The sequence below is a fragment of the Nanorana parkeri genome, unplaced genomic scaffold, assembly GCF_000935625.1.
Source record: "Nanorana parkeri isolate BGI_ZX_2015 unplaced genomic scaffold, ASM93562v1 scaffold5, whole genome shotgun sequence".
Lineage (NCBI taxonomy): Eukaryota > Metazoa > Chordata > Amphibia > Anura > Dicroglossidae > Nanorana > Nanorana parkeri.
This window is the reverse complement of record NW_017306273.1, coordinates 414886-429032: the sequence shown is the minus strand read 5'-3', so window position 1 is coordinate 429032 and position 14147 is coordinate 414886. Positions and strand designations below refer to the sequence as shown.

General features: G+C 42.5%; 1 protein-coding gene across 2 annotated transcripts in view; it reads left to right on the top strand.

Annotated features, from left to right (window-relative positions):
• The window catches only part of CHD5 (chromodomain helicase DNA binding protein 5), a 117321-nt gene that overhangs the window by 76766 nt on the left and 26408 nt on the right, over positions 1-14147 (top strand). For both annotated transcript variants that reach the window (XM_018552455.1, XM_018552463.1), the window contains 7 exons: positions 2146-2319; positions 3946-4087; positions 5942-6073; positions 7435-7552; positions 8451-8575; positions 10390-10621; positions 12427-12599. In XM_018552455.1, coding sequence (XP_018407957.1) covers positions 2146-2319; positions 3946-4087; positions 5942-6073; positions 7435-7552; positions 8451-8575; positions 10390-10621; positions 12427-12599 — 1096 coding nt within the window. The remainder of the gene's footprint in view (positions 1-2145; positions 2320-3945; positions 4088-5941; positions 6074-7434; positions 7553-8450; positions 8576-10389; positions 10622-12426; positions 12600-14147) is intronic.

The window sequence follows — 14147 nt, the reverse complement described above, 5'->3', positions numbered from 1 at the left end:
TATATATATATATACAACTATACACAGCAACAAGGTTGTGTTTTTCATTTTTTATACTCAGTGGTAAGTTTTTAAAGCCCTTTAACTGGTCATATATCTAAAAAGAACAGTAAAACTACTACAGTGTCTCTTTTAGCACATGCTGCTGACATTAAGCGGCGCATTGCAGTACTGCACATTTCCTGGTGGCTTTGCCCTGTGCTTTCAGGCCCGCTCTGGCATTTTTTTTCTTTCTTCCCTTTGTTTATGGTTGACCACCATCCCTCCCTCTCCCATCTTGTCAACATCATTAAGATCTGTTGTCTGAGACTGTGGAAAAATGTAACTTATAAATTATTCATAAGTGGGAGGCATCGCATGTTCCCAGCAGCCGGGCGAGAGCGTACGATGAGTCACGCAGAGTGCATATTGATTGCAGCATTGCAAGAAGAGCCTTTTTTTTTAATCCACAATGATTTGCATCGGTTTTTGGAAGCTTTAACGTTTTAACAGCGTCTCCTGCTGCGAAAGCTACACAAATAAGGTTTCCTGCTGGGTTGGAGTATTTTATTTAAATGTGAATATCACTTAATGGTTATACAATCTGTGGTCATTTTACGAATGAGGAATAAAGCTGCTTGAAACCAACAACAACAAAAAAAAGTCTTATGCGGGTCTTGAGTTCAAAATATATCACAATAGGCTTATAAAGGAACATTTTATAAATTTTTGTTTTCATTTTACAGATAAGCTATATGGCTAAAAGTTTTTGGACCCCTCACCCCTTCAGATGATTCAGTTCAGGTGTTTTTTGGACACATGACCATCACACCTACATATAGTCAAAAGACACCCCCATTGAGCTCTGGTGTTTCCAGTTAAGGGTTCTATTAATACTACTGCATACCAAGATATTTTGGAATATTGTGTGCTTCCAACTTAATAATTTGATAAAGACCCTTTTCTATTCCACCATAACTGTCTCCTATGTATAAAGCCAACTCCATAAAGACCTAGTTTGATGGGTTTGGGGTGTAGAAACTCCGGTGGCCTGCACAGAGCCTTGACCTCAGTCCTACTAAACACCTTTGGAATAAATTGGAATTCCCGCGGCAAAGCAGGTCTTTCCATCCAGTGCTGTACTGGACCTAAAAAAATACTCTATTGGCTTGAGGATCACCAATTGCTGCAGACACTCTTGTGAAAAGCCTTGTCAATAGAAATGAGGCTGTTACAACCACAAAGGGTAACCAGCTCCATATAAATGGTCATTGTTTTGGAATCTGATGTTCAACAAGGTCATATAGGTGTGATGGTCAGATGTCAACAAACAAAAGCCCTAATGAACACCTATGGGATGAATTGAAATACCAATTGCTAGTCATGTCTTTACACCCAACATCATTACCTGACCTCACAAATGTTTTACTGGCTAATTGGGCACAAATAATTTAGACACTCCAAAATATTATCTTGAATAGCCTTCCCAAAAAGGTTGAGGCTGTTATAACTGCAAGAGGGAAGGGGGTGGTGGTGGGGTAGAATCCATATTAATGCTCATGGTTTTGGAATGGGATATCCAACAAATTCATATTAGTGTGATGGTCGGGTTTCTCGAACCCTACGGCTATTTAAAGTACATACGCACATACTCCTTTCTCTACGTGCAAATCTGTGGGTCAGGTTTGATCTAACTGTAAAGTACAGACTGGGTAAGACTGAGCTTACCTCAGCAGTTATTATGCAGAGTTGCTAATCAGGTTCCTTGATCTAAAAATGGGCACTAGAAGGAGCATTAAATATTCTGCCTAAAAATACAATAATTATTATATTGTAATATACACGAAGGAAAAGACATCCGATACTTTCATCATTTTCAGATTTACATTAAAAAAAAAGGTGTATACACACGAGTTGCTCTGGCCAGATGAATGCATTTTCTAATTTCCAATATTAAAGTTTGCAAACATTTCAACTATGGCAGTCAATCAGATCTAATTGGGAGTCAGCTGTTTACATTGGTTGCTTTGGGTTTTTGCAGTTTCTACACCATCATTGCTCTGTATGTTGCATTGCTGAATGAACGGCAGAGATTGGAGCAGAGCTAAGTCTTCTCTTTTCTGTTTGATCGCCAAAAATGATTTCTCTGCCATTTTTTCCATGCAGCAATCTGGACGGCTTCTTGGAAGAGTTTGCCGATATCTCCAAGGAAGACCAAATTAAAAAACTCCATGACTTGCTCGGTCCTCACATGCTACGTCGGCTGAAAGCGGATGTCTTTAAGAACATGCCAGCCAAAACAGAATTAATAGTGCGGGTGGAGCTTAGCCAAATGCAGAAGTAAGTGGAATCTATAGGGACTATAACCAGTGTGACTCTGTATTATAATTACCAGAATTTCTTCTTCATTTGTATCAAAGGGCAACCAGGCTTTTATGGTTTAGTTGCACTTGCAGGGAAGGGCCATTAGGTAAACTTTGGCGTATTTATCAAAACTGGAGCAGACAAAAACTGGCAGCTGTACAGGGCAACCAATCAGCTTCTCTCCTCAGTTTGTTCAGTTAAGATTTGAAAATGAAAAAGAGAAGCTGATTGGTTCCCCTGCACAGCTGCTCCAATTTCGGTCTGCTCCAGTTTTGTTATACTCCCCTCTTTGTGTTTAGGACCTTGTGCAGCCTTTAGCATTATGTCTGGCATCTGACTGCCAGCAGCTGTACCTGCACACACTCTTATATCATTGCAAGTTTCTATAGTCGTCTTTAGCACAATGTATACTTCAGGAGTCTGCACAAGCATCATGAAATAACCTATATAAATATTATTTAGAAAATAGATTATTTTAATGGCCTGTAATACCAAAGCCAAGGTGTAACTAAGGAAAATGGCAACACCGGGTCATACCAGGCTTTGTTCAAACCTTATCAAAGTGCCAATTCTTTTGCTTTTATCTGGTATGTGCCAGTAAGCAAATAAAGCTGTAAAAATGTATTTGATATTGCTGCACACACTACAACTCCATTAAAAAAACAAAACAATACAGGCTAATAAAAATGATTGGAAAAATATTACATTTTTTGGAATATAAATAATTTAGCAGGGTCGAAATATCTCTTTCCAACTGAAGATTAATCAGACTCTGAAACGAAGATTGAAGTCTTCTTTGAGGTACATTTATAGCCAAAACTTTTTTTTTTTCTTTTCTTTTGCATAGAGTAGGAAATTATTTATGCATTGGGGAGATTTCACCTCGCTTCCTGACCTCGAAATGCAACAAGAAGCAAGTGAAAATCTCCATAGAGAGAGAGGAATTCCCCTCTTCGCTATAACCAAAACAACCATTGGAAGATTTCGCCTCACCTCTTGTTCTGCTGACAACTAACAATTTGGGCTTTTCTATCATTCATCATATACAAGTCTGATATTTTGTATTGGGGGCGCTTGGTCCATGGTGATGCCATAGTAAACTTTTGCTGAAAAAGCCAGCACACCAGCATTCAAACCCCAATGTTTCAATGAGGTAATTAATGCAAAAGTTTCAAGTACAAAAAATAGACCTAAAACACTGACGTTTTGATAGCACAAAGGACCCCTTCCTCAAGGTGAAAGATGAATGTGTGTATATGTATATATATATATATATATATACACACTCATCAAATATTAGAAATCAACCCACCTCTGAAGCTGTCAGTGCCTCATGCCCGGTTCCACTGATGCAAAATAAAAATGTGCAATGCTGCCTCATCGCCTCTGTGCACTGGTGCATAGAATAAGATGAAAAGCATAAATCAACCCCATAGAGTATGTGTCATTCATATCACCAATTAGGTGTCTGCTCAACATTCCCAACCTGAGCAGGAAAAGTGACAGCTGGAGTCTGAGTGATGTGTCTTCTAAAGGAGTCAGGTGTCTGCCCTTCTTTTCCCTTTTTTACATTCATCTGGATTTCCTTTTTTTCTGATGTAGGAAATATTATAAGTTCATCTTGACCAGAAATTTCGAAGCGTTGAACTCCAAAGGTGGAGGAAACCAGGTGTCCCTGCTGAACATCATGATGGACTTGAAGAAATGCTGCAATCATCCATACCTCTTTCCTGTGGCTGCTGTGGTTAGAGACTTACAATCTCCTTTTTGTTGTCATTTTCATCCTATCTTGTATTATTCTGCTGCAGGGTGCTGCACTGCTTTTTCAGCTTAAAAAAAACCTTCCCTTCCATGTTGCACAATGTACTGGCTCCTCTCCTCTACTTAAATTTCTTATTCAACTGCACACTGTGAGCTTCTCACATTGTACGTTACAACCTGCAGCAAGTCAGAGCCTGCCTCATTTCCTGGCTGGACGACGTCCAACATCACATAGCTCTGTCCTCCCTAGCTTCTATGTCCTTACCCTGCCCATTTCATCCCTTGGATTTCAGTTATTTGCATCATAAAGGCTCAGCATCACATGCAGGTGTTAATATAGGTTGGTCTGGGTGTAAATGCAGCCTGCCTAGAATCTCCCGTTTCTCTAGACTGCCATCCACCCATGCAGGCACTTTAATATTTGCATAACTCCTCCCAAGAGCCAGCCCACTTTTTGCATTAGGGCTGAGGGCTATTGACAGGAGTACCGAGGCAGGAAGCTGTGATGTTTTCAGGAAGTTATGTACAGCCTCTGCCACCAGCACTGGCATTGTATAGAAAAGGCCAGAGACCCAGTGATGATGCCACTGGGTTTAAAATAAGGTATTTCATGAAAACAAGATTTTTTGTTAATTTCATTGTCATATTGGGGGTGGGGAGACTAGATAAGGAAAAATATAAGCATAATAAACTTCAGCTTTAATTTCAAAGTGGGACGTTGTTGTACCAAGCACTCTTCTGTATGTACTGCCTAGGTAGCCAACATGTTTGTTTGCAGTTTTGCAGTAGAGACAGAAGTTCAGACTTTATCCAAAACTAAAAATAAATAATTTTGCCTTTTTTATAATCTTTCATCTAAAGCTGACGTAAATATCTGGGCAGATATGAAAAATACCTCTTAGTGCTAGTTCACACCAGCCACAGTGTGCTCCGGGCCAATTGGGGTCAGAACGCACTGGATCGCATTGCAGCCAACTCACTTTGTTGTGGGGCAGGAGGGGGTGTGGCGGTGCATTGAAGTGAATGCAATCACCCACATGGGAGCGAGTGGCACATCAATGACTGCGTTCCGGTTCAGTCAGAAAAAATAGTGCTTGGACCGTAGGCCTTGATGTGCTTCGCATTCCCGTGCAGCCGATCGCATTGTGGCTGGAGGGCGTGGCCATGGTGCCATTGCCCCCTCCTGCCCCAAAATCCTATGTAAGAAGAACTCATAAAAGAAGCGCCGCTCCTTTACGGCTCAGGGAAGGATAAGCCTGGTGCTTGCCGCTGGGAGTATGTCCTCGCTCCAATATGAGCCCATACAAACAGAAGGAAACCTGGCCCAACACCGGATTCCGCTGGGATAGTTTATTGAAGCTTGTACTACGCCACTGGTGTCCCTTGGGCAGAAATTATTCCGGTTTGCGGCCAGGTTTTCTGTTTCAATGACCTCCTAATCTTGTATTGCATTCATAAAAAAGTCAACGAATGTATTGTTCACATAGAACTAATATATGTTCCTGAATCTGTCCATTCTCCTGTAATCCTCTACACATACGTACCTGCGTAGGGAGGATGGGGGAATAGACAGATGTCCAATCACAGGCTGGGGTGGGCCCTGGACCAAGCAGTATGGCTTACCTGCAAAGTGGTCCAGACCCCTTGGTTATGCTGTCTAGCCTGAGTACCTGAATCACAAGGCTGAACAGTATTACAGATCCTATTGGCAGATAAATAACTTCACAAATATGTTTTTCAGCTGCTCCTTTAGTTCCATATTAAACAAAAGAACCAAAGGTAAAATCGTATAACAGAACTCATGACCCTCTTCCTCATTCCTGATTTCTGAACACAGGAGGCTCCGGTGTTGCCAAACGGGTCCTATGATGGAGGCTCTTTAGTGAAGTCCTCTGGGAAGTTGATGCTGCTACAGAAAATGCTGAAGAAGCTGAAAGACGAAGGGCACAGAGTCCTCATTTTTTCTCAGGTACCTGGAAGTTTCTTATTGTTCACATAACAGCTGCGTTTGTGGGAAGGTAATACACGGGTTCGCTCTGAAACAATCATGCAAAGCTGCTGACTGAATAACAGAACCGTGAAATGCTGAAGAATCAGTACAATGATCTTTATTTATTCATATAACATCAGCAGAATCAGCAGAACTGTACATAAAGCCGATCGTTATTAGTAACACATATGTATTAATAACAGCCCATTTGTAGGGCTAATAGGCATAATAAGCTATTGTAAAAAAGAACTCCGGGCAAAACTTTTATTATTCCTTGCTGGGGCTACCCACTTTACTTTTGTCTAGTTGCTAAAAAAAAGTTATACTCACCCAAACTGCTGAGCTGACTCCCTGCTTTTCCGGTCTCTGAAGCCTGTCTCTTCCTACACTGCAGCATTGAAATGTTCCCTAGGGTTCTCATGTCTATACACTGCATATAGAACGTGATGATTTACAAGACCTTAGAACACTGCTGGGGGGGGGGAGAGGCTGGAAGAACCGGTCTAAGAACAAGTCAGCTCCACGGTTCAGGTGAGTATAACGTTTTTTATTTAACCTAGAGAAAAACGAGCAGTTAACCCTTCCACTGCAAGGGTTTATTAAAAGTGTTGCTTCTTTAAAGACCTGGGAAGCTGGGCACTGCCATAGAGTACATGTACCAATGCCAAAATTAAAACAATAGATAAGACACACTGACAATATGGATGCAGAGAACCCACCCTTTTAATAAAAAGAGGGCTGGGTTATCTATTGCTTCAAATGATTGGCTCCTGTATCTCAGGTGTCCAGGGGCAAAGCCTGTGCACCGCTTTGTATGTAGATTGTTATTTCTGGCGGGGGAACGTGCAAACTTTACGGCCAGAAGTTTCTGATTTTCCAAGTTTTTGTGAATCTTGAAGTTTTGCCCCGAGCCCATGGGAGCAGCAAACATAAACCTCACTCCGAGTGCTCCTAAAATGATGACCAATGGGATTACAATGTGCTGAAATAAAATATGTACCCATTAAATAGTTGTATATAGACATCCTACGATGAGTGATACTGTAGAAAAGTATGTGTTATCTTCCTGGTAAACTAACCAATCGGTTCAGTGCATTGTAACTGGAGGTACCTAATGGCCGGGATCTAATTGCTGCCTTGAATTGCATTACTTTGTCTCTTCTCTGTTTTTAATAATTGTCATTAAATCCTGAGATGTATAGATTACAAGACAAGCCACTATTCCTGTTGCTAAACAAGGATAACAGAAAGTCCCTATCCCCGAATACTAAAAATTGTACAGAAATGACAGATTGTATTGTGCAATGAAAAACACAGTGACAATGTTTGTATTTTTAAAGATGACAAAAATGCTGGATTTACTTGAAGATTTCCTGGAGTACGAAGGCTACAAGTACGAGAGGATAGATGGAGGAATCACGGGAGGGCTGCGACAAGAGGCAATTGACAGGTTTAATGGTACTACTGTGCTAATCACATACAAACTCCACAATGATAATATTACTGCCAGCTGGAACAAATGCTGTATGAGTTGGAAGCAGCTGTAATAGCTGAAGATGCAGAACTTCTATAAATAACAGCAGCTGTATTAATGACAGCAGTATTGAAGCAGATCTTTTGCAATATATATTCTCTCTCTCTCCCTTTCTCTTTTTCTCTCTTTCTTTCTCTCTCTCTCTCTCTCTCTCTCTCTCTCGCGCGCTCTCTCTCGTCAGATGACAGGTCTATCTCTCTATTGACAGCCTTTTATTGCTGTCTTTGGCCCTATTTGAGAGTTTACCTTGCTTCCTCTCACAGTGACAACATTATTACTTGGACAGGAAGTGAAATATCACTATTAAACATACATCAATGATTAACCTTTTTTTGGCAGCATAGGCGAAAGCATTTGGTAAAGGAGATTGTAAAATTGTATAGATAGTATAGTAATGAGAATTGCAACTACAAACAATTACTGTTATATAAAGTCAACCATACACTATACCAGGGTTAGTCAAACGCCAACACTCAAGCTGTGTTGAAACTACAAATACTATCTTGCTTCTGCCTCTAGAAGTCATACCTGTGGCTGTGGAAGTCTTGCAATACCTTATGGGATTTGCAGTTTCAACCCAGCCAAAGTTTGGCTACCCCTGGGACAGTGTATGGCTAACTTTATACAACAGTAATTGTTTGTAGTTGCAATTCTCATTATTGCAGTATATACAAATCACTGAAATAATGAACATGTAGTTGTGTGTGTGTGTGTGTGTGTGTGTGTGTATCATTGCATACTGCAATGGTTTTTTTTTACATCTTGTCTACTGGACTAATACGGCTAGTGTTTATAACGACTATTCATTCATTTGCTCCTTAGCTCCAGGAGCTCAGCAGTTCTGTTTCCTACTATCCACCAGAGCTGGAGGTCTGGGGATAAACTTGGCCACTGCTGACACTGTCGTTATCTATGACTCAGACTGGAACCCCCATAATGACATCCAGGTCAGTCTGTTTTTTTTGTGTACAATATTTTACTAGAGCTGCAAGTGAAAGGTAGACAGGTGATGAAAGGGCAGGCAGGCATGGTATATGGTGGATCAACAGGAAGGTGGAGCAGGATTTGGCAAGTCATTGTAGAACTTTTGAGCAAGGACATAATTGAGTCGCTCACCACTTATAACCTTGAGGACCAGTTTCCATTTCTTGTGCTATAACCTTAAAGGAGAATTATGAGGCGAGTGATTTTCACTCAGCCTCATAATCTGAGCCGACCTGTGACAATGAAACTGTCACAGGACGGCTCAGTAGATCGGGAACTGAGCTAACACATACCGGCAGAGAGCCGTGACAGGGGAGGGACTGGATTCTCCCCTCCCCTGTCCGATCCTCCAGCGCTGACTAGCGGAACGGACGGGGGCGGGTACAGCTGGCTCTGCCTCTAGATAGGCAGAGCCAGCTGTCACTCACGCAGCTGGGCGGATCCAGACATAATTGTCGGGATCTGTTCCGGCTGTGGCGTCTCAGTATACCGCGAGCTGCAGCTCGCGGTATACTGAGCTTTGGGTGACGGGAGGACGCTAGTTTGTGTCCTCCCGTTCCCCTTAGTAGAACTATGGGGAAAAGCCCTAACCCCATAGTTCTCCTTTAACAGAAAAGAATCACTAGAATTTGATTCATGCTAGTTTACTGCGTAGATCTAGAAGAAATACACAAAGGGGACCATGAGTCAAGTAAGAATACACATCTGTTTTATATTTATACAGTATTTGTTTAGCCTGGAGTTCAGCTGTTATCAGTAGAATGAGCATGCTGCAGTGATGACCGCCAGATGTTAAAGCAATGATGCTAATCTAAACTATGGAGGAAGTGTGTGCCTATATGAACCTCACTCATTCCTAGCTTCAAAGGGTCAAACCACCCAAAAGTAGTATTTTTTGTTATACAGGTGAAACTCGAATAATTAGAATATCGTGCAAAAGTAATTGCAGTAAGTGCTGCAAAAAGGGCCCAAACCAAGTACTGAGTACATATGCATGCTTGTACTTTTCAGAGGTCCGATATTGTTCTATGTACAATCCTTGTTTTATTGATTGCATGTAATATTCTCATTTTCTGAGGTTGTGGATTTGGGGTTCTTGGGGTTTTCATGAGCTGTAAGCCATAATCATCACAATTATGACAAATCACGGCTTGAACTATCTTGCTCTGCATGTAATGAGTCTATCTCATATATTAGTTTCACCTTTTAAGTTGCATTAGTGAAATAAATGAACTTTGCACGATATTCTAATTATTCGAGTTTCACCTGTAGTTGAAATTTTGATGGGCTGAGACATCTCTTGAATCCTTATATGCCTTGGACACTCCTAACAGTGAGATCTCCTGTCATTATTCCGGACTCTGTTCCTGTTCAAACTTTGAGTGTTCCAGCTCCTTCTGTTTACATTCCCCAAAATATAATTTAAAAAATCCAACAGATAAATATGTGGGGACCCTTCATAATAGGCACAGTAGGTTTTGGAGAGCCAAGAACTTTAGTTGAGTTCACGGGACACAGAAGGAGTATAAAGTCTCCAACATCTACCAAGCACTGGAATATTAGTTCTGTGTGAGCCAATCCTTTGATTCAAAAGGCATTGTATAATACTGTGATTATGTTTCATCCGTGCACACTTTGGGAAACATCATTTTGGAATGCATTCTTGGTATACCACTTTAGGCATGGTAAATGTCACTGGTAGGAAAAGGAGAACCATTGCATGATATTGTAATGAGCAATGACTTCACATTGCACTCCTCTCACCTCTTGTTCACAGGCTTTCAGCCGAGCGCACCGTATTGGGCAGAATAAAAAGGTAATGATCTATCGCTTTGTCACGCGGGCATCGGTGGAGGAAAGAATCACCCAGGTAGCCAAGAGGAAAATGATGCTTACTCACCTTGTCGTACGGCCGGGGCTCGGCTCCAAATCCGGCTCTATGTCAAAGCAAGAACTGGACGATATTTTAAAGTTTGGAACTGAAGAGTTGTTTAAGGATGATGTTGAAGGTGAGGAGAGCGCCCCTTGGGTTTTTTTAATGAGGCATTTGAGGTTATACATAGGCAGAATGTAGAATAAGTGTTATGACAAGTGCAGTTAACAAAAGCAAACAATCAAATCTATTGCTAGTTAAATCAGTGAGATTCGGTTTTTGATGTGTTCCTGTTTGCTTTATTGGGTAAGCCTGTTTGTGTGTGTTTGGTATCTGTTTTACTGACATGTATGATTTAAAGGTGCAGATACACCCAGGGCCGCCATCAGGGGGGTAGGCCATTACTCATGTAAGGGGCCCGGGCAGCCTGGGGGCCCGTCCGGGATCTTTACATCAGTATCAACCGATGGTGAAAGGTGAGTAGGCAGCCGGGCCCTAGCAGCGCAGGGCCCCAGCCACTGGTGGAAGTACCACGGTCGCAATCGCGAAAGGGCCCTGGCGTTCCGCCTGTTGGGGGGGGCCAGAGGAGAAGAAGAGGGCCCGGTAAAAACAATCATCCTGATTGAGTGCGGCCTGGCCTGCTATGCCCGATGCACTAGCCTGCCCGACGCTATGCATCAGCCTGCTCTGACGGACCGAAGCTTGTCCGAGCACGGTAGTGAGAGGGAGGGGTTAATCAGGCGCCACTGCCGAACCTGGGGGAGCGGTCAGGGGAAATGTATAATAATAACTAGGGATGCAGCCGTACCGAGTATTTGAGTACTCACCCAAATGCTCCGATGCCTAGCCCGGTACTTTAGCTTTGGACATCAGGAAGCCGGGCAGCGAGTCATTACGCGGCGCTCGGTTTCCTGATTGGCCAGAAAGCCGGCTCCATGCTTTCTCGCCACCTAGTGACAAGAAGCATGGGGACGGCTTCCCTGCTAATTGGGAAGCCGGGTGGTGGGTCATTACACACCGCCCGGCTTCCTTAATGGGACTTTTGGTACTCTGTATTCGGTTTCGGCGAGTACCAAAAAAAAAAAATCAAGAAAACGGTATCCCTAATAATAACAGTGTGTGACTGTGGGGGGAGACATTAGAGTGTAAGCTCCTCTGTCAGAGACTGACGTGACTGGCTCAGTGTGGGGGGTGATGGTGGGGGGGCCCAGCCTAAAGCCGTGTAAGGGGCCCCAACATTTTGGATGGCTGCCCTGGATACACTGGCCAGATTATATAATTGCAGGGAAAGAAAATATTTGTGGAATCTCTGCGATTCCAACAGGTACTTCCCTCTTCGGCCATTGGGCGGTCACTGATGAATGAATGTAACTCCTATTGCATTATATTGCCATCTGGCTCCATTGTCTGTCTTTTTAGATGCTGGGAGTGGGCTGGAAGTCTAATTTTTCAATAGGTTTAATTTCCTTTATTACATTTATGAGAAAATTACAGTTTATTAGTGTCAACAATCAGGCCCCTCTACATAACCCTATGACAACTGTTGGTTTGCCCAGGCGTTCATGTTTACACCTATTGAGCAGGAAGGCAGAAGGCTGTGCAAATGTCTCTAGTGCCAGCTTACCTTGGCGGATGAGGTTTCCCATCCAGTCACTAATGGCCTCAAATTCTCTTGCCATCTACTAGTGCCCAAAAACGTGTACCCCAAATTGTTTGATTGGACAGAAATCCTCTTATGCTTTTGGACACCCTAAAGTACAGGAACCAATAACTACCAATGTTAAGCCGCCTCTCGCTGTCGCCTCTAAACAGCTGGGAGCTGACTGGTTTGCTGAGGGTCACTGAACACACATAACTTTTGCACTGTTGTGTCATAAACAGTGGTGATACATCTTCTGTGCTCATTGAGATTAATAAAAGTGTCACCTCTATACCTTGCAGGTGACAGTAAGGATGTTGAAGACAGCAGCGTCATCCACTATGATGATGGCGCCATCTCAAAACTCCTGGACCGAAATCGAGATGCTACAGAGGATACCGAAATCCAGAATATGAACGAGTACCTGAGCTCTTTCAAAGTGGCTCAGTATGTTGTGCGGGAGGAGGATGGAGTGGTAAAATGTTCTTTGTTTATACCTGTAGAGTTGTTCTTTCTGAAGGAGAACTCCACTAAATACCATCTACTTAAAGCCGTCACATCACAGAGAATTGAATAATAATTATTAGAAAGATTACAATTTTTGTTTAGGGAAGGATTACTTTTATGAGGTTCTCCTGTTTTCCCTATAGGTAATATTAGGGGGTATGATCTTTAGCTGTGCATGCACTAATTCTCACCCATACATAAGTTGGAGAGAAGACTGTAGGGGGTTCAGTGGTGCAGCGATAAGGACAATGCCTGTGTATATCTGTCAGCGCCTGTCTTTATCGACAGGAATTACCTCTCCGTACTTGAATCATAAAAAACAGCTACAGTCTTCTCTCCTACTTGACAAACAATTGAGTACAGCCTGTGCGTGGTAAGAGTTTTTCTTCCCTTCACACTGCAGAAAAAGAAAAGTAAACTAAGAAAAAACTAAAATTAGTTCTAGCTAAACCCTACAGAGAGATATTAGCTTTTAGTGATGGGAGACTAACGTCGATAGTTTTTGGCACAGAAAACCCATTGCAGAGAGCTATGACTTACCATAAGTTTCCCTCTTCATACGAACCCTCTGTGGGACCCCTAACCCTGAACCTCCCTATACAATGAACATTAATCTTCCCTGTTACCACTAACACTAGCCCTTTCTATAACTTTAACAGTATTCCCCATGCTAACCTTACCTGTAAACCTCATACCAACCTTCCTTCTAATATTCACACTAGCCCTCTCTGTAACCCTCACTCCAACGTTCCCTTTAGCCTCACCCTAACCCTTAGTGTAACACGCGCACTAACATTGGTTCTACCTGTAACCCTAACAATTGCCTTCCCTGTAACCCTAACACTAGCTTTCCCTGTAACCCTAACACTAGCTTTCCCTGTAACCCTAACACTAGCCTTTCCTGTAACCCTCACACTAGCTTTCCCTGTAACCCTCACACTAGCTTTCCCTGTAACCCTCACACTAGCTTTCCCTGTAACCCTAACACTAGCTTTCCCTGTAACCCTAACACTAGCCTTCCCTGTAACCCTCACACTAGCTTTCCCTGTAACCCTCACACTAGCTTTCCCTGTAACCCTAACACTAGCTTTCCCTGTAACCCTAACACTAGCTTTCCCTGTAACCCTAACACTAGCTTTCCCTGTAACCCTAACACTAGCTTTCCCTGTAACCCTAACACTAGCCTTCCCTGTAACCCTAACACTAGGCTTCACTGTAACCCTAACACTAGCCTTCCCTGTAACCCTCACACTAGCCTTCCCTGTAACCCTCACACTAGCCTTCCCTGTAAATTTTACACTAAAGCTGACCATACGCTGCTCAAATTGTGGCTGATTCCTGCTGAATATCTTGAAATTTGAGCCATGATTGGCCTTGTCAGCCCTCGTTGTAACTCACACTAGCCTTTCATGCAAATCTTTAACTAACCCTCACACTAACCTTCAGTGTAACATTCACACTAGTCATCTCTGTAACTCTAATACTAACCCTCCCTGCAACCCTAACCCCCCCCCCC